Source organism: Vipera berus (genome assembly GCF_964194415.1).
Source record: "Vipera berus genome assembly, chromosome: 9".
Taxonomy (NCBI): Eukaryota; Metazoa; Chordata; class Lepidosauria; order Squamata; family Viperidae; genus Vipera; species Vipera berus.
The window spans coordinates 2194944-2222347 of record NC_138212.1 but is presented as its reverse complement, the minus strand read 5'-3'; the positions used below and the strand labels follow the sequence as shown (position 1 = coordinate 2222347).

Below are 27404 nucleotides of genomic sequence, written 5' to 3'. Positions count from 1 at the left end.
AGGGATATTTCTTCCAAAAGGAAAGGAATTTCACAGATTTGTGCTTAGTTTCTTGTGCCAGCTCCCTGATATTTTGATTCATCAACCTTCTCCAAATGGCTTTATGTAAGCATGGTGCTCTTTCCATCATATAATTCCTTATCCGGGCTTTGCTCCCTTTTGCAAACAAGAAGTTAATCCCTTCTGAAACAGTTCCAAAAGTAGCAAAAGACCTTTTGATGGAAAACCGTGTGTTGGCTTAATTGATTGGCTTCATGAAATACAAGGACGCAACATAAAAGAGTATCTAATCCTGAGAACCCCATAAAGATAAGAATGGGTGGCCTCACGGGTCCTATGATGTGATTATTATATGTGTGTGGCAATCTGAGCCAACAGAGCATAAACAGTTCCCAAAATGACACTAAACCGGAATCTGAGCACTTCTTTAAAATGGACTCCTTTGGAGCTGACAAGATGTAGTCATGGAACTTAACCTGCTTCCTTTTGTACCATCTCTTTCTGACACCAGCAAATGCAAATCCACCAAGGCCCAAAGCACCCACATCATTGTTATCAGGAACACCAAACCCACCCACCCCCTTAATTCCAGATTCCATACCGCAATGTAATTTAGAAGAAGAAACTAGACAGCCATTTGTCCAGAATGGCATAGGATCTCCTGCCATGGGCAGGGGGGGGTGGACTAGAAGACCTCCAAGGTCCCTTCCAACCCTATTATTCTATGTTCAATGTTCCAAGTGCCTCAAAGCAAGCAAGCATTGCGTTCCCTCACAACTGGCTTATAGATACTATAGCTTCTGTGACCCAGGAGATCCCAGGTCAGCGTTTGCAGGAGAAGTATAAAGTTACAGCAAAGATATCTGGCAAAGCAGAGTCAACAGAGAAGCTGGCAGTACAAACGCAAATTGTGGTCCTGTGATGCTTCGCTTAATGACTGTGTCCCTTGGAAATGGAGTTGCCAGTCCCAACAGTAGTCATTAAGTGAGAAGAAGCTGTAAACTTAAGCTTCAGCTTAAGATGCAAGAGCGGACCCATCTTAATGGTTTTCCTAAACCCAACAGGGTTGGCAGAATAAATATGTGCTTACTTTGGGCGTTGCAGATTATGTGAACAGAGCCATTTTAGTTAACCTGGTTATAAGTGTTTAGCATGTTATAGAAACCTGATAATACTTATACAAATCCATCCGTTCTCTTTTGTCTCTCAGGCTCCATGCAGATTCTGTAGATTCCCCCCAGCAATTTGAAGCCATATTTTCAAGCCTCAGACCATAATGGTGTTTGAACTGCTGAGCCTTTGTAAGAATAAACACTCTTTTTCGTTCTCAACAGGACTAGAAACACTGTACACCATCAGCCACCACGATTTCTCTCTCCCACACCACATGTCATACAATTGGGCTGCCCTGTGGGGCTTGGACGTGGATTCTGGAAGGCCTCATTCTGCAGTAAAGCAAAGAGTAACTCAGCACCAATCCCTTTAATTGGATTGGGTTCACAGCACACACTTAATAGGCCACCAGATTCCCACATTTGGGGGAATGAATGGTAAATTTACCACATGGGTTGAGTTCACACTAAGTCCCACCCCCCACCCCCAAGCTAACCAAGGTTAAAACAAGCTGTGTGAATGGAGAGACCTGGTCTTTAACTGATCCAGTTATGGGCATCCTAGGCTTTAGAAAAGTAGGGAAATTGTTTTCCCCTTTGGAAGAGTTCCAAGCACCCGGAAATTTGTGGATTATACAAAGCCATAAAATGGATCAGGATCCAGTAAGGGGTTGGGATATCTGGAAGTTGAAATCCACACCTCTTAAATTTGTCAAGTTTGAGAAAAGTTATTCTCACACATCCGGAAGGCACCAACTTAAAAAAATGCTTTGTATCATCTAGAGATCAAATTCAGAAGGCAGAAAAGTAAGCCTGTTGGGTTGCTTGATCAAGAAGCTTTATTGAAAATGCTGCTTAATATTCTCAATTGTTCTGAAGTCTCAGATTGATTGATTGATTGATTGATTTACTAGAACTTGTAGACCACTCAAATTCAGCAGGATTCGAAGCTACTGGCAGGCTGAGAGGGAAAGAGAGACGAGAGAGTCTGCACCACTACTAATCTCTTTCTCCCCCCCCCCCCATTGCTTAGTACTTGACGTAGGAAAGGGTCACATCTCCTTTGATATTGATAGTGCGGATGTGTCCAATAGCGGCATAACGATGAGCAAAGTTGAACAGGTGACGGCCATTGGCATAAACCTTGAACTTGTGACTGTCACAGCAGATTGAGATCTGGGAAGAGGGGAAGGATATTAGTCTGGCAAATCAGCACATCTGGATCACCTTGGATCCTGCAGGCGGAGGGGGGGGGTCTGCCGTCCACACCATCCACAGCTTGCCCCAGAATCAACCCGCGTGGCCAATTCATAAAGGGTGGCGTTTCAGGGGGGAGGATTGCAACTGCCACACTGTTTTCTCCCCCTCCCAAAAGAACCCCAAGGGCAAGGCCAATTTTCCAGGGGAGAGCTAAAAAGATGGTTCTCCATGGCCTTCTGATGAGGCAATTCCACTCTTCTCCACTAGAGGTTCAGATTTCAACTCCTGAAAGCTGTGCTATCTGGGAATTATGGGGAATGGAGTCTTACACTTCTGGAAGGCACTTGCTGGGTCTTCTCTCCCCTCCCCTCCCCGCTGCCTGCCTGCTTGTCTTCTTGTCGGCCAACCAAAACAAGGGGCAAGAACATCGGTTGAATATCTGTGGCTGCCATATTGACTTTTGTGATCTCCTCCTTGCTGGAATGGCCCAACTCACCTCAAAGTATTGCCCGAATTGGAAAGGGTTAAAGGGCAGATCACTTTCCTCAGCTCCCCACCCGCCATTCAGACAAGCGTTGCGCACCACACATCTCCATGGTGTCATGCGTGGATTAATGTGCAGAGTGATATCCTGGCCAGCCATTAAATCGATTGCAACCCTTAGAAAGAGAGAAAAAATCAGGCACTAAAGACAGTCACTAGACCTTTTAATAAATGAAAAGAAATCTGATTCCCCTCTGCCCCTTAATCCGGCAGCAGCCTAACAGATCCTCCATGGGTGAAAGTTGAAAAGAAAAGAAAAAAACGGCTCTTGCTCCTCTTTGTAAATATTATTTATTGGTAGACTATTGCTGAATGTTTAAGTTCTAGTTATCATTTTAGGTATTTATTCATGACTTTTATGTTCTGCCACAATCAAACCAACTCTTAGTGAGCAGTATATGAGACAAACTGATATAAAAAAATGCATATTCAGCAGCAGTCCAGTAATGATTAGCATTCTTCCGATGAAGAAGAGCTGGTCCTGCTCAATGGACGGTTCAGGTCCTAATCATTCTTTACAGCTGCCTCCTTAGCCGGAGTTCTCTAAACAATTCGTCAATCCTTTCATGACCCTTCAGATGTCCCCCTTTGGGGGAACTCTCCCCTTAGCTAACAGCCCTTACTTCTTCTTCTGGCAGTGAGTTCCACAGCCTACATGTGGAATTTGCTTCCATTCCCCTTCACCTCCTGCAGACGTGCAGAGGAGATGAGACAGTCAGAGAAAAGAGATCAACTGGCGTTTTGCTGTGCCAAACCCAAACTGGAGCCCTGCAAAAAAAAGAGACCCCCAAACCTGCTAGCGTTCTTTGGAATAAAGCCTCGTATTGTGATGGTCCTCTTGGATCCCAGACCTCCAGGAATGTCACCCGTGTAGGGCACCGGCTGAAATAGGCAAGAATCCAGGTTACACTTCACGCCCCCCCTCCCCAACCGTGCAGCTCTTCTCCCTGCTAGCTAGGGTTTAAGCTGGTTGCAGTCCAGTATGTCTTGGGGTGCCAAGAAGGAAACCCAAAACTTGGCAGAAGGCAACTTGTGAGATCTTGACTCAGATCTTATCTTTTCCTGCATTCCTTGTGGTTACAAGCATCCCTGTCTTGGACCAGGAAAGTAATTTTCGGCCTCAAAAGTGAGACACCAGCTGGGGTCAAGCATTTGCTTGCTCAGTAGGCTGTCCACGGGGGGGGGCGGGGTGTGTGTGTCAAAATAGTCAAGATGGCAGTCTGGGCAGAACCACCAAAGCAACGTGCAACAAACACAAGAAATAAGGTTGTGATGGTGTTGGCACGTCTGCTGAATTTTATTTATCAAACCCCATGAAAGCCCCCGGTTTATGCATCACAACAGACTGAGTTTGTAGATCAAATCATAAGAGCTGGTTTCCTTGTGCAGATTTTAATACGGGGGAAATGGACTAATACTACCCCCCCCCCTTCTTAACCATAAAGAAGCTAATTTTCCATTAAATATTCTGAACTCTGTTGCTTCCCCCCCCCCTTCTGTGTGATTTTTTAGGCTTGGTGAACCAAACCAGGTGAGACAGGCTGAGCTAGCAAGTCTTTTGATACTTACTGGGTAGTAGAAGGCAGAGCCTGTCGACACCTGGTGGGAGAGAAATCCAAACTCCATGTTTTTCTCCCTAGCCCTGCATGCCCACTGCCCTCTGCCACCCTTTTTTGTGGTGTCCCATATGTAGTTCACCCAAGAGGATGGTGTGTGTGTGTGTGTGTGTGTGTGTGTGTGTTTGTGTGTGAAGCCTGCAGTAGGATAAGCAACTGAACTCAGCTCTTAAGACGCAATTGGGGATTGTTCCCTTTGTAGAAAAGTATTTGCATGAAGCCAAAAATTAGACTGTGGCCTTGTCTCAACTATCTCTTGTGGATGTTTCTCAGAAGGTTAGCGCTCCGTGTCTCAGAGTTGGGCTCTCCAGTGGAGAAAGCAGACGTGACAGTCTTCTGATCTTCTGACTGAAGAGGCAGGTTGCCGTATTCAGCCACTGCAAGATTCCGGGTTGTTCCTGTTTGTTAATAAAGATTCTGGGAGTTGAGACCCCACATCATAAAATTGCCAGGTTGAGAAACTCAGCTTTATAGGCATACTCAAGGGGAAGAGCAGGGCCTTGGCATGGGGTAAATTTGCTCCCTGTGCAGTCGCTGGTCCTAGTCTAGCTGTAGGATTTATTTATTTATTTATTTGCTTGCGTGCAGAGTTGTAAGCCAAGATAACTGAGGGCCAAGAGAGGCCACAATTCTTAAGGCTTAAGGAAAACGTACGAGAAGAATGACTGGAGGGGAAAACCAGAAAGTGGCAGCTTGGGGATTGAGCCCAAGGGGGTCAGGGGTCAGGAGGTGCTGACTTGTTGATAGCAAACATTTACCGTGTTCTCCAATATTTGTCCTCCCATCATGGTCAGAGACTGCAACTCCAGGGTTCCTTGAAAGTTAATGAACTTTGCAGATTGGGGGGGGATTCTGTGCTTGTAGTTGCAGAAGGGGTTCCCGTTCACCAGGATCTGGCATTGGGCAAAGCAGAAGCAATCAATTGGGACCATCCATTTTCTTTGCATGAAAAACCTGTTTATTCTTGCCAGGAACACATCCCACCCCGAAGCTGAGCAGAGTAAGCAGAGTCATTGAGGGGATCAAAAGGGTCAAAATGAGTACATGTAAAAACTGAGAGTCCTTCATTCCACTGGTATTTATTTTTTTTCCCCTGGAGCAAAGGCTTTTCCATTCTATAGCAGGTCATCCTCAATTAGTGACTATTAGCAATTAGGACACTGATGAAATAGTAACTTTGCAACTAGTCCTGGCATTTACAACCTTCACAAGACTAAAGAAAAGCTGGTCTAATCAAAAACAGTCATGTTTTGACCCCATTAATGATGAAGTTGCTAGCCCCATTATCGCTAAACAAGGACTGCTTGCACATCGCTTAAACCGTATCTGGAAGATATGACATTGAGAAAGTCAGTATTAAATTCATTTTGGTTCATTCGCATTTTGGTGAATTCGGGGTGGGTGGGTGGTTGGGGGGGAATGAAGAGGCCCCCGCAGTCCCAAAGGAGCCTCTGTCACGTGTACTAACCTGGTATTCAGCCTCATGGATAATGAAGATAATCTCAAAATGCTCGCCCTTTTGGAAAGGATTCTTGTGTTTCTCTTCCTTTCCCCACCAGCCAGATTGATACCGGAACGTGTTGAGCACAACGCTGCCCTGACCAAAGCGAGGGTTGAAGTGGAAGAGAATGTGGGCCTTCTCAAATTTGCCACAGGCAAAGTCCACCCTGAAACTGCAAGAGAGAGAGGGGAAAAAAAAGAGGAACATTAAATGAGAGGGTCAGGAAACTTAGAATAGAGTTCTCAATGGCCCTTTCTCTTTTGCCCTGAAGAATAGAGAATCTATAGGAGGCTGGGTTTTTGCTTGAAGAAAAGAATCAAGTTCCTAGCCATCGTGGCTTAGTTAGAGTTGGAAGAAGCAGGAAGTAGAACGATGCAAAGAATTCAGGAAGACTTTAATCTTGGCGTAGAATTATTTAACCTTCCGTTAACCACATGGTAATCTTATCGTTATCATTTTGAGCGAGGTAGTTTTTTGCCCTTTTGCTTGAGTTCCCAAAACACATTACCTTTTGGTGTGTTTGGGCACTTTGCCTTGCACATAGACAGACATCCCAGCATGGAGTCCACCAGGGACAGAATGATGGTAAGGGAGAGTCTGGAAGATAGAAAATGATGAAGCCAGTGACTTTACTGCAAAGCACAACTTTGACCTTCAAACCAGCCAACTGCAACCCGTGGCTTGCATCAACCTTTCCATGAAGTTCTGAGTCAAACCCTGAACTTTCCCAAGGAGCAATCAGGCAGTAGGCACTGAAACGGAGATGTGCATAGCAAACATCTGAATCCTGCCTGTTGGTCCAGTCAGCAGCAGGAAATGAAACGCATAGAAATTCTAACTGGGGCATCGTTTGGGGTACGAGGTGGCTGTGCTGTCTGCAAAGGCTGAGGTGGGAAGTGGCGCTTGAGGGAAGCAAACATTGTGGGCTTTACAATGCGGTTTACAGATTACAGAGTCAGCATATTTGCCCCAACAATCTGGGTCTTCATTTTACCGACCTCAGAAGGATGGAAGGCTGAGCCAACCTTGAGCCGGTCAGGATTGAACTCCTGGCAGTGGGCAGAGTCAGCGTGCAAGACTGCATTCTAACCACTGTGCCACACCACAGCTCCTCTTGTGACTGAACATCGCACAATTCTTGGTGCTTGAGTTTGTTTGTGGGGGCATCTGCTAAGCCATTCTAGGAGCTGAGGCCACAAATCTTAATATTGTTAAGCTGCTTTATATGCATCTGTAAGAGATAAAACAGGATCTTGGCCTGGGGAAATTTGCTCCCTGTTCAGTTGCTGGTCCTAGCATCCCCCTTGAATGGATATATTTGCTAGCATGCAGAGTCATAAGTCAAGACAACTGAGGACCCACAATGGCCACGATTCGTAGGGATGAAGAAAGGAGCATTAAAAGAATGGCAGGAGAAGAGAAAGCGAAAGCGACAGCTTAGGGATTGAACTAACTCATAATCAATCCCCAAAGAGGGATCAAGGATCAGGAGATGCCGACTTGTTAATAGCAAATACTTACCATCACTGGTCCTCCAATCACGGTCAGAGATTGCAGTTCCAGGTCTCCATCAATCTTGATGACCTGCACGTTCTGTGGGGGGATTCTGTGCCTATAGTTGCAGAAGAACGTCCCATTCGCCCAGACCTGTCAGAGGGCCAAGCCAAAGGGATCAATGCTCAGTTGGGATCATCCATTTTCTTTGCAATAAAAACCAGTCCCAAAGAGCCTCTCTCAGGTGTACGAACCTGGTATCCAAAGTTATCGACAATGAAGATGACCTCGAAATGCTCGCCATTTTGGAAGGGGGTCACGTGTTCCTCTTCCTTTCTCCACCTGCCTGCCTGAAATGTGTTGATCCCAACTGTCTCTGCATTGATATGAGACCTGAGGTGGAGGGGAACATCAGCCCCATTATGCTGGCCACAGGCAAAGTCCGCCTGGAAGTTCACCCAGGTTCTGGAAGAGACAAGCGGAAAATTAAATGGGAGGTGCAGGCATCTCAGAGGAGAGTTCTGCCCCCTCTTTCTCCTTTCCCTTGAAGCTAGAATCTTTAGGATGCTGGTTTGTTGGTTGAAGTGAAGAATCAAGTTCTTAGCCCTCGTGGCTTACCTGGAGTTGGAAAACGCAGGAAGTGGCACCATCCAAAGAATGAAGAAAGGCTTTAATCTTGGCATGCAATTTGGATAGTATAATCCTAGCCTTAACATGATAATCCTATGATTATTATTTTGAGGAAGGTAACTTCTTGCCCTTTCTGTGAGCCCACAAAGGAACCGTACCTGTTGCTGTCTTCGGGCACGAGGCCTTGCATATACACCGACATCCCAGGATGGAGTCCGCCAGGGACAGGTTGATAATAAGGGAGAGTCTGGAAGACAGAAAATGATGAACCAGATCAATGACTTTGCTGCAAAAGACAACTCTGATTTTGACCCAGCCAACCACAAACCCCTGCCTTGTATCAGCCTTTCCATTTGGCTTCCAAGTCAAACCAAGACCTCCTGGGATGACCTCTGCTAAGGATTAATCCCCCCCCCCAACATGGTAGGGACATGGAGGCGTGGAGTAGCACCAGAACTGCAGCTGCTGTCCGGTTCTGCTTTTGCAAGAAGGAGAAAAAGCAGTCATCCCGTGTTATAGATGCCTTTGGATGTATTTTATTATGTTTTGAGCACATGGGTGGGTCATAGCTGGGTTACTGTGCTTTATCTAAATAAAATGAAGGGGGGCTTTGAGGCCTGCAAAGTATATTATTCTAATTTAATTTATTCAATTTAGGCAAAACCCAACAACAACCACGAAACGAGGAACAAGAAAAAGAATACAATAGCAATAGCCCTTAGATTTATATACCGCTTCACAGTCCTTTACAGCCCTCTCTAAGCAGTTTACAGAGTCAGCGTATTGCCCCCAACAATCTGGGTCCTCATTTTACTGACCTCAGAAGGATGGAAGGCTGAGTCAACTTCGAGCAATACTGCATTCTAAGCACTGCGCCACCCATAAGAGAACGGAAGATGGGAATAACGTGACATGGCCCAAGGAGGCAAAGCCATGCCAACTGCTAGAAACAGGCAACAACAAGGAAGTAATACGGCAAGGCTAGGATCTAATGAAGATGCTACTTTCCAGAAATCCACCCCTGCCAGCACTCCACATCATACTCTAAAGGGGAATCAGAAGGAATCAGTCCTAATCTCATGATAGCATTCACTAATATTTATACGATTGCTGTCTTCTTCGACATTGCACCCATTCTCACAAATATCTTTTATTCCCTGGCAGAAATGTGCCTGTTTTTGATTCTTTCCCATTTCAAACTTGGTAACTGGAAAAACAAAGCCCCCCCCCCATGCGCCAGTATAATCACGTAAATTGTGCAATTACTTCCTTGCTGACCCGATTCGCCAGATCTCAGCAGACGCCACCATGCACATCTCATGCCTTGCCATCTTCGCCACATGGGCATCCTTTGGCTGAGATCTAAATCCTCTCATTTGCTGCTCAGTCCCCAGAGGGAATTTCGACCCCAATTGCCGGATCTCTTTTGAAGGGATCAGTTATGGGAAAGGAAGGTTAGAAACAGGCCAGACAGTTTGGCTCTTCCTGCTGTGATGATGCCCTGGAGAGTCTGGAGATGCTTTCGGTTTAGGCCGAATAAAGATAAGAAGGGTCCTTGTTCAGATTAAAGAAGAATATGAAAGAAAGCAATGGCAGAAAATAATCAGAAGCTACGTACGCTTTTTCCATCTTCATCATCAATGAACATACTCTAAAATGGAAACAAAGGGATACCTTTATAATTATGGTGTGGCAGGGGGGAGGGGGGGTGTGAGTCTCCAGCGGGCCACTATGGTCATATCTCAGAAGGATAACATTGAAAACACAGAAGAAACGAGACACGTTAAGTGTGTGTATCTACTTACTGTCAGTTTAGACGGTCCTTCGCCACCATTAGCTTTCGTGATAATAGATATTATCTTTTTCCCGATTGACTACAAGGCAGAAGAAGAAGAAAAAGTATTATGGATCCTTTCGTAATTTGTGCCAGTGCATGATATGGGTGGACTTGCCTGGGCCACTGCAGCCCACTAAAATAAACTGGTGAGTCCTTAAAAGAGGATATTGATGGGAATGAACTCACAATATCAGATGGGTATGTAAAGTCACATCACCCCTGCAAGGTAGGCAAAGTCAAGGAAATGGTTGGGATTGCAGGAAAAATACTATAATATATATTAGCAAAATCTTGGGAGCCTATCCAAAACTTCATTAGACTTTATCAAGGAGACCAAAGTCACGCTGGCTTTGCAAAACAAACTCTGATAAAATTAATGCTGGGAAGGAAAATGAGAAAAGATATCTCACAAGCAAAATTGCATCTGACGGCGAGACCATTTGAGCCAACAATTTATCCTTTTGCAGAGAGAAAAACCATAATTTGGGGGAAATAACGTTGGAGAAACCCTCCTCGTCCCCAAAATCTCCCTTGGGGACAGTTCCAAAATATAAGTTTCTCCCTTGGCTACTCAGCAGCCAGGGGGACAATCACTCCAGTTTGGGTGCTACAATAGGTATTTAAAGCTGCTTCAAACGAAACTGGTAATGGGGATGTTTCATGGCATGCAAGAAGAATGTTATTCAAAGAAAGCACAGAATATGGAGGGGAAAAAATCTACTTACTATTAACTCAATTTTTTCAACTTCACCTTTTCCTATATTCTGTAAGGGAAACAACAAGTATTACTTTTATTTTGAAAAGATATCACACAGGGTTTCTCCCACTATGCCATGGCGACCATCTTTGATATCATTTATGTGAATCACTTTGTTTGACAGATGAGACTGGTTTCATTTCTTATCAGAACAGATTCCGGTAGGGCCGAAAAGGCACACAACAGACTTTTGTTGCAGTATTTTTTTCAACCTTCTTCCACTTTCTCTCAACCAAAGTCTGCCCAGCGAAGTCAGTGAATTCCTTTCTGGTAGAGGCAGAATCACAAAAGGGAGGCTTCGTCACATGCAAGAAGAATATCACTCCGCAAAGCGGCAGAAGAGGAAGAAAGAGATGCTCACCATTAATTTTTCGATGTCTTTTCCATTCAAAGCATTCTACAAAAGAAACGAACGTATCAAGTTCTATTCTGGCTCAAAGACACCCGTGCCATCACTACCATCTTGGGTAACATTTTTTTATTTTTTTATTTATTTTAATTCCATTTATATCCCGCCCTTCTCCGAAGACTCAGGGCGGCTTACAAGCTTAGCAGTAGCCTTCATTCTATGTATATGCCTGCTTATTAGGGCTTTCACACACACCCCAAGCGGCATTATTACAAAGTCAGCTTAATTGCCCCCAACAATCTGGGTCCTCATTTTACCTACCTGGGAAGGATGGAAGGCTGAGTCAACCTTGAGCCTGGTGGGACTCGAACCTGCACTAATGGCAGGCAGCTGGTGTTACTTAAGGAGGCATTAGCCCACTGCTCCACCAAGGCTCATTTACATGAATTGCTGCTTCCTCCAGTTAGGAAACAGACATTTCTTATCACAACAGAGATTGCTTAGTCTAAAAAAAAACACAAACATTTGAATTAACTGTTCATGAGGCTTCTTTTTCCTCCCCCCCCCCCTCTTTTCAATTTTCTTCAACATTCAAAATATGCATTGGGAAACCTGAGAGGTAAAGTTTGTACCAAATCATGAATAGATAGATTGCTTTCAAAAGAGGAGCTTTAACAGACATGGCACTTGGGAGACAACGCTCTTGGGAGAACATTGTCCCACTTTAGAAAAAATATCCCCAAAAGATTTAGGCCATCCTTAGTCCTAAAGCCCTTCGCTTACCACTCAACCCATCCCACCAATCAAAAGTTGGGGCCTGTTGGAGGCATGTTTGGCTATGGTTTCTTTTTGTGTGAAGACTGACGCAAAGTATGAGTTAAACAGCTCTGCTTTCTCCCTGTTGCTTGTTATTTCCTTGCCATCTTCTCTCTTTAGTGGACCTGCAGTTTCCTTGACTTTTTTCTTGTTGTTAATATTTTGGAAGAAGCTTTTTTTATTACCCATGATTTCTGTTGCAAATCTTTGTTCATTCTGAGCCTTTGCTTTTTTGACTTCATCTTTCCATGTTCGGTGTTATGTATCCAGGTGAAGAGAACACATACACACTTACATAGCAGTCACCACCAGGGGGCGCTGAACTGTAACTCTTTTGGTGGGAACCCAGTTTCGGCGGGAAACAGAGGTTCAAACCGATTGGCCGGCTGCTCACCTGGCCAGGTATAAAAGGAGGGCAGGTAACCCCTATTCCCCAGTACAGTCACTTCCACCGAATAAAGATCTGCCATGCTGTACTCATCGTCTCGGCGTCCTTCCTGCTCTCCAGAACCCACAACACAACATTCTAGTTGTCTGCTGATAATCGGCCTTAGTTATGTGCCCCTCTTTCCATTTTTTGTATTTGTCCTTTTTGTCTTTCAGTTTATCAGAGAGATCTTTGTGCAGCCATGCTGGTTTCTTCTTGAATTTCTTACTTTTCTTTTTCAGTGCTATTGTGCTGGTCTGGGCTTTTATGATCGCATTTTTCAGAGTTTCCCAAGCTTCTTGGGTTCTTTTTTCCCCTTTAGGATTTTCATCCATGGGATCTTTCCTAGGTTCTCTCTGAGTTTGTTAAAATCAGCTCTTTTGAAGTTCAAGACCCTGGTTGGATTGTTTTCTGTTGCTAGTGTTATATTAAATTCCAGTGTGATGTGGTCACTTTCGCTCAAGGTTCCGGCAACTTCAACTGGTCAAAGAGCTACTTACGATTATTTCCAATGCATGTTCCTCACTCAGTTCATTCTGCAATGGAAACAAAGGGTATCAACTCTGTTCTCACATGAGAAGATCTATGACTTCTCCAGCCCTGCTGTCTCTGCCATTTCATATGCCATAAGAATGAATTTCTTTAGAAGTCAGAACTACTTACTACCAATTCAGCCAGAGGACCACGTTTGAAGAGTGTCTTCTACAAAGGAAACGAAGGGGATCAGTTCTATTCTGATAACTATTACTAACTATAACTCTACCATCACAGATAACTTCAATACCATACATCAATTTCATCTGTATATCCATTTTCCAGATAGGAGCTGTGCCTTTCTAATCACAGACTGAGCGATAAAGCCTAAAAGACACATGAATCAACAGCAATCTCAGACTGGTTATTGTGAGCAAAGAGTTTTTGCCATTTTTTTCCTTAAAAGACACGTTATTGTGCAGCTCTTCTAAAAGTTTCCTGGCATCCTCGTTTAAGCCTTTCTCCTAAGCCTCAGGGAAGGCCTCAGAAGCCAGATTCCTTCAACTTCTGACAATAATCAAAACAAGGTCTTTCTTTAAATATTCCCAAGAGCTCATAGTTTCCTGCTAGAATTCTCCCTGAAATGTTTGAAGATCCTTTGGTGGGGGGGGGGGGAGTGAGGCTCAAGAGAGCTGATCAGATTATCTCTAAGAAGGACAACATAGAAGACACACAAGAAATGAGAGAACTTAAGTATGTATCTACTCACCATCAAGTTATATATCAGTTTATCGCCATGTGATAGTCCCTTAAGGACATTTAACACCTTCTCCATGATCTCCTACAAGGAAGGAGGAAAAAAAAATATTATCCTCTTTTATGGATTCCCACATAACTACCTTGGGCCAGCACATGACATAAATATTTGGGTGGGTCTTGCCTGGGCAATCGCAGTCCATTAAAATAAACTAGTGAGTCCCTTCAAGGCCACGGAGGATATTGATGTGAAAGGTCTCACATCATCAGAGAAGGTATGTAAAGCCACGTCAACATTTTGAGGCAACCAAAGTCAAGGAAAGCCCTGGCAGGGATTCCAGGAAAGCCGCTCTATTGTTGTCAGATATAGTAGCAGAATCTTGAAAGCCCATCCAAAGCCTTCATTGCTCCTTTTTAAGGAAAAGAAAGTCAAGCTGGAGCTACGCTGAGTCCTTTCCCATTCTACCTACCCAGAGCTGAACCACCTTGATGAAGTTAATACATTACATTTATAGTCTACACAGCTCTCAGAGTGTCTGGGCAGTTGGGATGAATTCGTTGAGTGTCCTACAGCTGGCCATATCCTAATTTATGGGAAGTGCTCATTGGGATGGTGGATTGCAAGACAGCTTCTAGGTTAAAGATCCTGGGTTGCAAATATACTCCCTTGGTGCTCTCTGAGTTTGGATGCTTCGTTGTAGATATAATAGTACTAGGAATAATAATAGCTACCTCAACAATAATGGATAATCCCGTGGACCTTTCCTCACTTTAGGGCACCCTGTTTTACAACAGTGCAGGGGCTGGGGGTATTTTATGGGGTAAAGAGGTGCCTCAAGCTGCTTTATTCAAAACTAGCCCAAGCTTTTAGCCTTGATCTCAGCCTGATGCTCTGGGGACAATGGAGATGGTTGCTGGGGGTGGAAGTAGAATCACAAAAGGGGTCCTTGATCGCATGCAAGGAGAATATTTCACAGGGAAAAACAGAGGATAAGCAAAGAGGTATTTACCACAGAAACGGCCATTGTACACTCGCCTTCTAGACAGTCCTACAAATTAAAAAGGAATTACCGCTATTCTGACATCCCATCACATATGACTTCTCTAACCGCATTTACGACAGTTTTACTGAAAAACCCCATTCCAGTTTATGGCAAAACCAATCCTAATGACTGAGGCATTTCTTAGCAACCATCACAAAAAAAGGCCAGTCCTGTGGGTGACCTGATTTATGACTGTCACGACTTATGCCCATGACGAGCAGACTCCATTGCAGTCATAAGTCAAGGACTACCTGTATGTGATCCGAGGAGAAAAGAATAACATTGGCACAACTCCCTAAACCAATCACTTTAGTATTTAATATATTGTGCAAATACCAGAAATTCAGTTGTATTTGTAGCCAAGACAAGAAAGTTCCATGAAGTTTCTACAACACTGAAAGTCTGGACTAAGATTTAGGCTTCATTATATATTTTTTGGATTGTGTGAAAAATCCCTCTTTCTCCCTTCCATAACATTTGCTGGTAAAACCTACCCTGGAAAAGGAAGGGAAGAAATGCAACCCCTGACCAACAAAATGGCATTTGCATCACACAGATCACACCAAAAAGGGGCAGAAATCAATCAATCAATCAATCAGAATTCAGGGAGAGAAAGAAATTGTCCAGATGAGTCTTTCACAGTGGAAAACTATTCCTTGGGGACAGTTCTGAAAAGGCCGTGTCCACACATACAACCAAAATAACTGGGTTTGAGTTTGGGGCCAGTGTTGTTATAATACAGGGATGCTTCATGGCAGGCGGGAAGTATATTACTAAAAAAAAAAAGGCAGAAGATGAAGAAGAGCTACCTACCGTTAATTTCTCGACATCCTGTGCACTGAAAGAATTCTAGAAAGGAAACAAGCATAGTTGAAGTCCATGAGTCATAAAAGAGCCGAGGTTGCCTACCCCTGATTTAGGCCATCCTGAGTCCTAAAACACTTATTTAAGCTCTCCACACACACCCAGACAATCCCCAAATTTTGGGGGTGGGTGGAAGTATGCAATATTTTTTAAGAATGAGTATCAGAGCTTTCGTCATAAAATAACTATTTTCCTAAATATAAAACTTTGATATATCTACTAAATTTTGGTGGGTTTGTTGTTAGCTGCGAAGTCGTGTCCGACCCATCACGACCCCATGGACAATGTTCCTCCAGGCCTTCCTGTCCTCTACCATCTTCTGGAGTCCATTTAAGCTCATGCCTACCGCTTCAGTGACTCCATCCAGCCACCTCATTCTCTGTCGTCCCCTTCTTCTCTTGCCCTCCACCTTTCCCAGCATTAGGCTCTTCTCCAGTGAGTCCTTCCTTCTCATTAGGTGGCCAAAGTATTTGAGTTTTAGCTTCAGGATCTGGCCTTCTAAAGAGCAGTCAGGGTTGATCTCCTCTAGGACCGACCGGTTTGATTGCCTTGCAATCCAAGGGACTCGCAGGAGTCTTCTCCAGCACCAGAGTTCAAAGGCCTCAATTCTTTGGCACTCAGCCTTTTTTATGGTCCAGCTTTCACTGCCATACATTGCAATTTTGGTGGGATTGAATCTAAAAAAAAAGGCTGCCTGGTTGCATGCAAGAAATATATTTCCCATCGGAAAGGGAGAAGATGGCCAAAGAGCTACTTACAACCATTTTCATTGTATGTTCCTCACTCAGTATATTCTACAATGGAAACAAAGGGCATCAGTTCTAGTCTCACTTGAGAACATATATGGCTTCTCCAACCGTGCTACCTCTGTAATTCATATATCATAAAGATTAATCCCTTCCCTCTTCACAGAGAAATGAATTGGTCCTTTAATAGACATACCTGTCTCTTGGGGTTGAAGACTTTGATTTCATGAGACATTTTGGATTAGATTGTTTGAAACAAATCTCTCATCCTGGATTTGCAAACCTGAACTCAATAAAATAATCCCTTGAAAAGGAGGGGATGAAATCCATCTTACCAGCAAAATTGCAACTGATGGCAGGTATATTAGATAAGTCACAACCATTAGGGACAGAAACTCCTACATATATTTCTCACCCTCGGCAACTTTAAGCTATGTGGACTTCAACTCCCAGAATTCCCCAGACTGCATGCTTTAAGATGTGTAGATTCTAATAAAGTCCCTTTATTTGCTGGGGAATTCAGGCATTGTAGTCCACACATCTTAAGGTTGCTGAGGTTAAGAAACACTTCACTAGAGAGAGAAAAACCTCTCCATAGGTCCCTTCCTTTATTCAGAAAGGATATAAGTTTGATTTAAAGAGCTCTAATTCATGGCAGAATCTAGGAACTGGCTTTGGTGATCGTTGGTGAAAATAGGAATCTTTACCCTCTGGAAAACTGAGTAATAAGGACTAAGATTACCCCAGGAAAGAGCACAAGATAAACAACAAACTGCTTACCATAATTTTTTCCAACATATCATTGCTATTTTCCTACAAAGGAAATGAAAGGTATCAGTCTGATGCTCACATAATAACTTCATGATAACAAGATGACTCCTCCAACTGTTCCATCTCTGGATAGCAGACATATGAATGGCTGCATTCTCCAAAATAGAGGAAACACACAGTTCTTTCTAAAAGGGAGACACCTCAGTGTTTTAGGTGGTGGAATAAAGATAAAACGGGTGCTTGTTCAGTTCAAAGAAGAATATGAAAGAAAGAAAATAAACAAAACCTACTTACCGTGTTTCCATCTCCACCACCGGTGAATATACTCTAAAATGGAAATAAAAGGGTACCTTCATCATTATGATGTACCAGTGTGTCCTGTTTGTGTGTGTCAGTCCTGGACCGCCACAGTTTGTTCAAAGAGTGGGTCTGTGAGGGCCACAGAGGGTATCAATGTCATTGACTTGGTCTGAGCAGAGTAGATAGCCATTGCGACCAAAAGACATAGGCAACATCAACACACAGGCTTAACAACTGCAGCGATCCAAGGAAATGGCTACTTTCCAATAATACAATAATCCAAACACACATGACTTCTCTCCCCATGCTGTCATTGCCATCTTCAACCTTAGATATCCATATCATATTTTTATACTGACAGCCTCACTCCTCAGATAGGAAACGTACTTTTCTTATCCTAACACTGAATAATAGGAGCATTAATTAAGATTATCCTTTGAGGGTTTATTTTGTGTTCATGAGGAAAGCGGTAGAGGAGCTTTTTTCTTTCAGAAACACACATGATTAATCAGCTCTTCTAAAGAGTTGGGTTTTCTGTATATATATTTTTTAGTTAATTAATCCCTTTAAAAGACTGATATGACCACGCATCTTAAGGCACACAACTCCGGGTGGCTCACAGGAGTGGTACAAAACCAAAACACTGTTAAAAAAAAATAAAAGCAAAAAGCAAGAAAAACCTGGCGCCACCAACATCCTCCAACTCAGACAATGTCACCATCTTCAGACTCCAACCTCACCTTCTCCCACTGCTCAGGAGAAGAACAAGCTCTGCCCAGCCTTCTAGAAGCTTAAAAAAGTGGATTCCAAGAGACCCACTGGATCCCAGAGGGAGAGGTGTTCCAGAGGGCAGGGGCTGCTCTGCAAAAAGAATTCTAGGTCCCATTACATCCGCATTTTTCAGTCGCTCACGTTCTGATAATAGTCATAATTATGCTCCTCTTTAAATATTAAATATTCCCAGGAGTTTATAGTTTCCTGCTGAAATTGTTCCTGAAATACCTGTAAATCCTTGGGGGTGAGGGAGTCTCAGGAGGGCTACTGTGATCACATTTAAGAAGGATAACATAGAAAACATAAAACATAATCAAAGTGCATATCTACTTACTATCAGTTCAGATCGTCCTTTTCCATCCTTAGCTTTCTTGATAATAGGTAGTATCTTTTTCCCGATTGACTACAAGCAAGAAAGGGGAAAAAACACTATTCCTTCATAATTTGTGGAGTGCACGATATGCGTAGCTTTGCCTGGGCCACTGCAGTCCACCAAAATAAACTGGTGGGCCCTTGAGGGCCACAGAGGATGTTGATGTGAATGGCTTCACAACACCAGGGTAGGTACGTAAAGCCACATCAACCTTTGAGGTAGCCAAAGTCAGGAAGGCTGTAAGAGGGTTTGCAGGAAAACTACCATATGCTAGCAGGATCTTGAAACGTCACTACTCCTTTTTAAGTAGAACAAACTCTAGATAGTTTTCCAAAACAGATTCTGATTAAAATTAATTCTGGGAAGGAAAATGAAGAAAGACATCTCACCAGCAAACTTGCATCTGACAGAAAGACCATTTACCATTTTGCAGAGAAAGAAAAACCCACAATCAGGGAAAATTAACTTTGGAGAAATCCTCCCCATCCAAAAAGTAACCCTTTGGGACAATTCCAAAATATAAGTTTCTCCCTCGGCTACTCGGCACCCGGGGGGGCCCCCATCACTCTAATTTCAGAGTCATTGTTGTTTTAGAGGGTATAATAGTAGGTATTTGAAGCTGCTTTAAAATCGAAAGTTGAAACAGATGAAATGTTTGGGCCCTGCCTATTTCTATTCCTGCTCTGGGGTCTCTGAAGATGTTTTCTGGGAGGTGTGAAGTAACAAAGGGAGTGTTTTTGGGGTGCAAGAAGAATATTGCTCCAAAGAAGCAAAGAATTATGAACAAAGGTATACTTACAATTAATGCAAAAATACTAATTCGACTTTTACCTATATTCTATAGGGAAACAAAAGATAATACTTATATTTTGAAAAGATATCACACATGATTTCTCCAACTATGGCATCTCTACCATCTTTGATGTCATATATGTGAATCGCTTCATTCCACAGATAAAGAAACATGCATTTCTCACCAGAAAAGAGCCAAAAAGGCACCCGTGGGTGAACTGCGTTCTGAAACACTTTCATTCCATTTTCTTTTCAATATTCTTTCACACAACCAAAATCTACACAGAGAATCCAATGGAATAATGCACATATTCAATTTCTGTCCCAAAAAATAAAATGCTGGCTGATAAAAATGATCTATGATCAGGCAGTTGGGACTCAAGATGTTTTGGGAACCTGGCATTAAATCTCCACATTCATATTCGTAGCTCTTGGCTGACAGCCGATCACTTAGTAACTGTTTGAAGTTACAGTGGACCTCTCTGCAGGTACTTAAGACCCAATTCAAAAGTTCCAAGAGCCACCCCTGCCCGCATGTTGGGAATCTGCCAGCGAGTTCACATTTATGCTTGTTTGCAGCATCCAATAGACCGACTTAACCACAGTGTTTGCTTAATGGCCACCACATAAAATTAGTTCGGTCACATGGGTGACCCAATTTACGACTGCCACGACAGAGGACCAAGATGGAAAGGCTCCATTACTGTCATAATTCAGGAACTACCTTTACCTAGGACCAGAAAATGATAAATATAGCAGCTGCATTAGCGCAACTTCCTAAACTTGGATGGTTTTAATCTTAGATTTCCCCCCCCCCCTGTGATTTACTGTTTGGTGGAAATGCAGATTATTTGATCACCTAAGTATTTAATACATTATGCCACCTCCAGAAATGCAGTTATATTTGTAGCTTGGATAAAAGGGTTGTATGTAATTTGTACAGCACTAAAAATGTGGACTAAGTAACCCAGAAAATGATTTAGGCTTCATTATAATTTTTGGGATCGTTTGAAAAATCCCTCTTTCTGGCTTCCACAATATTTCCTGGTAAAACAGACCCTGGAAAAGGAGCTGAGGAAAGGCACCACCTGACCAAAAAAACTGCATTTGGACCATGCAGGTGAGTCACACCAAAAAGGGAAAGAAACTGTCCAGTTCAGTCTTCTCCAGGGGAAACATGTTCACTGGGAACAGTTCTGAACTGGTCCACACATACAACCAAATGAAGTGGTTTTGGGGTCGATGTTGTCACAACACAGAGATGCTTCATCGCAGGCAAGAAGTACATTACTCAAATAAAAGGTAGAAGGTGAAGAAAGATCTACTTACCATCAATTTTTCAATTTCTTTTACAGTCAAAGCATTCTACAAAGGAAACCAGCACATCTAATGCTATTCTGATCTGAAGATACCCAGCACCTCTCTATCTATCCCGGCCATCTTAGATATGTATCATTTACATGAACTGCTGCTTTCCTCCACTTAGGAAACATATATTTCTTATCACAAAAGGGAGCGCTTAGTCTAAAAAACACATTTGCATTAAAGAGTTCTCAGGCATTTTTTTCATTTTTCTCAATAATAATAATAATAATAATAATAATAATAATAATAATAATAATAATAATAATAATAATAATAAGAAGAAGAAGAAGAAGAAGAAGAAGAAGAAGAAGAAGAAGAAGAAGAAGAAGAAGAAGAAGAAGAAGAAGAAGAAGAAGAAGATGGAAGGGACCTTGGAGGTCATCTAGTCCAACTCCCTGCTCAGGCAGGAAACCCTATACCATTTCAGGCAAATGGCTGTCCAGTTTCTTCTTAAAAACTTCCAGTGTTGGAGCATTCACCACTTCTGGAGGCAAGGAGTTCCACTGGTTAGTTGTTCTAACTGTCAGGAAGTTTCTCCTTAGTTCTAGGTTGCTTCTCTCCTTGACTAGTTTCCATCCGTTGCTTCTTGTCCTGCTTTGAGGTGCTTTGGAGAATAGCTTGACTGCCTCTTCTTTGTGGCAGCCCCTGAGATACTAGAAGACTGCTATCATGTCACCCCTCACCTTCTCTTCATTAAACTACACATATTTTCTTCACATGAGTAATACACCTATACATGTAAGGTATACTTGTGACGGATGTTGTTGTTTTTTCTTCCGCTTCACGTACCCCCCCTCCTTCCTCTGCCTCTTCCTCCTCCAAGTAAGTTCAGATGTGAAATACAGACATTAAATATGCAGATATGTGTGAAAGGGGGCTACTAAAATCCCACAATAGCATCACATATCCTCTTCCGCTGAGGATTCAGACTGAGATTCAGACCATTTTCTGGCCAGAAAGAAATCCTAAAATGCTTTAGGTCATCCTGAGTCCCAACGCTGGTTTTTTTTTACCACTCAACCCATTCCCACCCATCAAGGTTTGAGGACTGGTGGAGCTGGGCATTTTTTAAAAAGATATGATTGCATGCAAGGAAAATATTTCTCATGGAAAAGGGAGAAGATGGCCAAAGAACTACTTACAATTATTTCCAGTGTATGTTTCTCACTCAGTTCATTCTGCAATGGAAACAGAAGTTGGTTTAAGCTACTTAAAAAAACAAATGAAAAAAACAAGCCAAATATTTTCATCCTATTTGCTTGTTTTGTGCTCTCAGGACTCTGGAGATGCTCTAAGTGGGGGAGGGGGGGAGAATAAAAGAGGTGCTTGTTCAGATGCAAGAAGTTAAAGAAAGACACAGAAGATGATAAATCAAAACTACTTACTACCAATTCAGCCAGAGGGCCATGTTTGACCAGCGCCTTCTACAAAGGAAAGATAACTATCACTAACTCTACCATCACAGATAGCTCCAAAACCGTACATCAATTTCATCTACATCTTTCATTCTCCAGATAGGAGCTGTGCCTTTGAGTGACAATGCCTAAAAGACAAATGAATTAATAGCATTCTGACACTTGTTGTTGCAAGAACATAGTTTTTGTGGGGGGGGTTCTCTTTTTTTCATTATTGTGCAACTCTTCCTGAAATCCTTGTTTAAGCTTTCTCCGAAGCCACAGCGAAGACCTGTGAAGCTGGACTCTTTCAACTTCAGACAATAGTCAAGACGATGTCCCCAAGAACTTAGAGTTTACTGGTGGAATTCTTCCTGAAATGTCTGGAGATCCTTTTGGGGCAAAGAGAGGCTCAAAAGGGCTGCTCTGGTCATATCTAAGGCGGACAACATAGAAGTCATTCAAGAAATGGGAGAACTTGTGTGTCTACTTACTATCAAATCATATATTGGTTTATCTCCATGTGATATTCCCTTAAGAAAGTATAGTATCTTCTCCATGAGATCCTACAAGAAAAGAGAGAAAAAAACATTCCCTTGTATGGACTCCTTCATACCTACACTGGGCCAGTAGATGATAGGATCATCTGGTCTTTACCTGGTCCACTGTAGACCATTAAAATAAACTGATGGAGGGTTTGGAGCCAGAGTTATAGGGAGGGCCATGGAGGATATTGAGGTGAGTTAATATCACTTTGAGGGGGTATTTAAAGGGGTAAAGAGCTCCTTTATCACAACTGGCCCAGGATTTTAGCCTCGCCGTATTTCCTGATGCTCTGGAGACAATGGTGATGGTTGCTGGGGGTGGGAGTGGAATCGCAAATGGGGTCCTTGATCACATGCAACGAGACTATTTCATAAGGGAAGCATTTACCACAAAATCAGCCATTTTGCACTCATCTTCCATGCAGTCCTGCAAATAAAACAAAAGACATTGCTTCTATGCTGACATGAAATTGCATGTGGCTTCTCTAACCTGATCTACGATCGTTTTGTTGAAAACCACATTCCAGTTTCTGGCAAAACCTGGCCCTAATGATTGAGGCAGTTCTTGAGGACCATCGTAAAAAAAGGTCATAAAACCAGGTCACTCATGTGGGTGACCCGATTTATGACCGACCGTCAGGACTTATACCCATTATGGGCAGACTATATTGAGGTCGTAAGTCAAGGTCTGTCTGTATGTGGTCCTACAACAGAAGAATAACTTGGCGACAGAATCAGCACAACTTCCTAAATTTAGATAGTTTTCATTTTAGTTAGCGTTTTTTGTGGTTTACTGTATTGTGTAAATGCAGACTATTTGATCACCTTAATAATTAATATATTATGCAATTGAATTTGTAGCCAAGATAAGAGGGTTGCATGAAATTTGAACAGTGTTAAAGTATGGACTGTGTAACTCAGGGAAAGATTTAGGCTCCATTATATTTTTTTTTGATCCTTTGAAAAATTCTTCTTTCTCCAAAATTTCCTGGTAAAACAGACCCCAGAAGAGGAAATACACCACCTGAACCACAAAACTGCATTTGCACCACACAGTGAGTCACACTAAAAAGGGACAGAAATTGTCCAGGACAATCTTTCCCAGGGTAAAACGTCCGTGGGGACAGTTCTGAAAAGACATACAACCAAATGAAGTGGGTTTGGGGTTGGGGTTCAGGGATCTTATAACACAGGATGCTTCATTGCAGGCAAGAAGTATATTATTCAAAAAAAGAAAAAAAAGCAGGACATGAAAGAACTACTTACTGTTAATTTTTCAACATCCTTTTTATTGAAAGCATTCTGTAAAAAAAAAGCAAGCAAATCAAATTTGAAAGATATCCATCGTTTACATGAACTTGTGCTTCGCTCCACTTAGGAAACACACATTCCTTATCAAAACAGACAGTGATTCTAAAAATTAGAATTAGAATTCTAAAAGACAGTTTTAATTAATGGTATTCTGAGGCTTCTTTTTCCATTTCTTTCTCTTTTGAATTTTCCTATATGCATTGAGAAACCCAAGGAATAACATCTCAAACTGAAAAAGTTAGAAAAGAGGAAATTTATCAGACATGGCAATTGAGGGTCAACGCTCTTTTGAGAACATCGCCCTACATGTCCACATTCCATCCCATAATTGAGATTCACTTTAGTCATGTGGCCAGCATGACTAGATGCCAAAGGTGCACGGAACGCTGTTACCTTCCCACCGTAGTGGTCCCTATTTTTCTACTTGCATTTTCACGTGCTTTCGAACTGCTAGGTTGGCAGAAGCTGGGACGAGTAACAGGCGCTCACTCTGTTACGCGGCACTCGGGATTCGACCTGCCAAACTGCCGACCTTCTGATCGACAAGCTCAGCGTCCCAACCCACTGAGCCACTGCATCCATATGTAGATCATACTGACTCCTAAAACCTTTGTTTAAGTACTCAACACACCCTCCAGCCATTCCTAAAACTTTGGGGGTTGGTGGAAGTGTTTGATATTCTTTAAGAATGAGTATCACAGTTTTCATCATAAAACAAGATAACTATCCTCCTAAATACACAACCCTAGTATAGTTGAATACTTTGTATATACCTGCTAAATTTTGGTGGGGTGTTGTAGTGTATGCTGGGCTGGCATACACGTGTAGCAGCCGCATTAGGAGGCGCGGAGCTGGACAGCTCCATGCAGGAACTACGTTCGGCGGGAAAGCCAGATTTAAAGGGATTGGCCGCCTGGCCTGGCGGGAAACCAGGGTTCAAACCTATTGGTCAGGTATTCACCTGGGCAGGTATAAAGCATGCCCAGGTAACCGTTGTCCGGCAGTTCAGACCACGCTATCATCCAATAAAGATTACGCTCACACACACCTATGCCTGTGTCTCATCGATCTGCGAACCCGACATAACAGGTGTAATCCCAAAAGGGTCTCTTGATTTATATTTCCCTATGAAAGGGAAGAAAATGGTCAAAGAGCTACTTACGATTATTTCCATTGTACATTCCTCACTCAACGCATCCTGCAATGGAAACAAAGGATATCATCTCTATTCTCATATGAGAATATATATGACTCTCCACCCAGGTTACCTCTGCCATTTCATATCTCATAAAAATCTATGCCTTCTTTCATCAGATATGTAAGGATTAGTCCTTTAATAGACATGAAATATTTTGGATTGGATTGTTTCAAGAAAGAAATCTCCCTTTCTGGGTTTGCAAATGTGACTCAGGCAGCATGCTTTAAAATGGGTGGACTCCAATAACTTCCCTTTGTTGGCTGGGGAATTAGGCATTGTAGTCCACACCTCTTAAAGTTGCTGAGGTTAAGAACCACTTCACTAAAAAAAAAAAGAAACCTCACCATAGGCCCCCTCCTCTATTCAAAAAGAGCTCACATTCATGGCAGAATCTATGAATTAATGTTTGGATCCCTTCAAAAATAGTGGTGCTCCATCACCGGAGACTTTTAAGAGACCGGACAGTAATTTGTCTGGAATGGTACTATAGGGTCTCTTGCCATGGGCAAAGGGTTGGAGACCTCCAAAGACCCTTCCAACTCTGTTGTTCTGTATTCTGTACTTACTAGAACTTTTTCCATCATTTCAATGGCATTTTCCTACAAGGGAAATGAAGAGTATCAGTGTGATTCTCACATGATAATGCATACGACTTCTCCAACAGTTCCATCACTAGATATCAGACTTACACTGATATTGATTTATACTAATTTTTCTCTCTGAAACTAAATGCTACTGAGGTGTGGGGTTTTTTGAGAAAAAAGGGGATAGACATTTCCCCAAAGGGGAAAAGAATCAGGACATCCAGCACGATGTAATTTACTCAATATAAACTCTGCATCAGCATTATCCTTGTTATGCTGAAAAGAAAAACAAGAACACTTCCTCAGGGTTAGGGTTAGCTCCCTTAGATGTTTACACACATGATACGCAGCTTAAGTACCAATGAACCTCTGAATTTTGCCCTATCCCTTATTTCTATTCATCTCAAACTCTTCTCATACCAACCAAAGAAATGTTCAGCCTTCTGTATTGGTTCAACTCAGTAGGTCCAACAAGAGGTTATCTCTGATTTTTATGATAATGTGAACCCTGAAAAATCCAGTGCAGAGAACAGGATGCTTCCCTGAATTCAGAATCACTGATAGAGTTGAATTCTCAATCATTAAAAGACTTAAGTACTTCAAAGCCCTCTGCCTGAATTTTCAACCCCTTGATGAAGAAATGTGTTAATTAAAGCATGGGGACAAACTCCACAAAATGCTTATTGATTTCATCTGCCGGTATCCCAACTGAAAGGCTATTGAAACCCCCAAAATGTAGCCTTACCTGCTGTGCAGAAACCGTAAAAGTCAAAGCAAAGATGAAAAGGAGACGCATCTCCTTTGTTGCTCTTCAGCTCTTCTGTCCCTGATGTTCTTCTAAGTGAGTTTATTCAGCTCCACTGGCACATTTTAACACCTTAATCCTTAGGCCTCATTGCCCAAACCCAATGCCTCTATTGTTACTTTGTTCACAAGGAAATGTTAAGCTTCCATTGCATCATGCGCTATTATTTACCATCCATGCTCAAACTGAAGCTAAAGAGCAGAAGTTGTGTGAAGACCTAACATCATACAGGTAACAAGTCTTCCTGTAATTTTCTATACAAAACTGGGCTAAGAGAAGGATTGAGCCAAAGTCACTTATGGAAACTACATGGCTGAAAGTGCCCCATAACCTGTATCTGCCTGATCCTACTCCAACATTGAACATCTCAGCCTGTCTAAAAATAGAGAACCCGCCCCCCTCCAAAAGTGAGGATGGGGGTGGTGGTGGTGGCATGACTGAATGTAATATGTGTATTTTTCTGCTCTGAGAGTTTAAGGAGAGATGGATCTCTGCTAAACAGTGAGATGTGTTTCAGCTAATTCACCTGAACTATGGGTTCCTTCGGGGACATATAATTTTTCATAGTGTGGGTCTAGGTCAGGGGTAGGCAACCTCGGCTCTTTTATGACTCATGGACTTCAACTCCCAGAATTCCTGAGCCAGCCAAGTCCATGAGTCATAAAAGAGCCAAGATGGCCTACCCATGGTCTAGGTTGAATTGTTAGGTCCTTTGAGCCTGCTTTTCTTCTTGCAGAAGTTTCATTCCCAAGACAGCCAATGAAATGTCTGCAAGAAGAAAAGCCAGGAAGTACACCCATTCAAGAGAGATAGTGGCCGGTTCCTCTCATGCCAAGTTGCAAGACCTTCAATTTTCTGAGATCCTGAAGCGAGTCTGAGGCCTTATTGAGCCTGTCACCTGGGTCGTTGCTGCTAAAACCACTGATGAATCCTCCGTCCTTTTCACTTCCTCGTGTTTACAAAGGGGAAACTGAGGAATGCCGGGTGATAGTAGAGATGGAGGAGGGAGGGAGGGAAGACCTGGCCA

At 42.7% G+C, this 27404-nt stretch overlaps 1 protein-coding gene across 4 annotated transcripts; it reads right to left on the bottom strand.

The window, feature by feature from the left end:
- Window positions 1–1940: 1940 nt before the first annotated feature.
- On the bottom strand, window positions 1941–26401 carry LOC308671901 (uncharacterized protein). Of its 4 annotated transcripts, XM_081334392.1 has the most exons (33): window positions 26318–26401; window positions 25555–25587; window positions 24953–24988; window positions 23746–23781; window positions 22868–22906; window positions 22429–22500; window positions 21926–21964; window positions 21683–21718; window positions 20505–20540; window positions 19183–19221; window positions 18345–18413; window positions 17231–17263; window positions 16946–16978; window positions 16178–16213; window positions 15369–15404; window positions 14523–14561; window positions 13526–13597; window positions 12946–12984; window positions 12783–12818; window positions 11052–11087; window positions 10659–10697; window positions 9902–9970; window positions 9715–9747; window positions 8255–8343; window positions 7721–7931; window positions 7494–7619; window positions 6481–6569; window positions 5940–6144; window positions 5230–5364; window positions 4425–4454; window positions 3649–3737; window positions 2809–2971; window positions 1941–2288 (listed from the first exon to the last, which is right to left on the bottom strand). In XM_081334392.1, the coding sequence occupies exons 1-33, from the start codon at window positions 26366–26368 to the stop codon at window positions 2142–2144; spliced, it is 2271 nt and encodes a 756-aa protein (XP_081190518.1). In that variant the 5' UTR covers window positions 26369–26401; the 3' UTR covers window positions 1941–2141. The 4 variants fall into 4 exon arrangements, with proteins under 4 accessions (XP_081190518.1, XP_081190520.1, XP_081190519.1 ...); XM_081334394.1 differs by lacking the exon at window positions 16178–16213; XM_081334393.1 differs by lacking the exon at window positions 20505–20540.
- Window positions 26402–27404: the final 1003 nt, after the last annotated feature.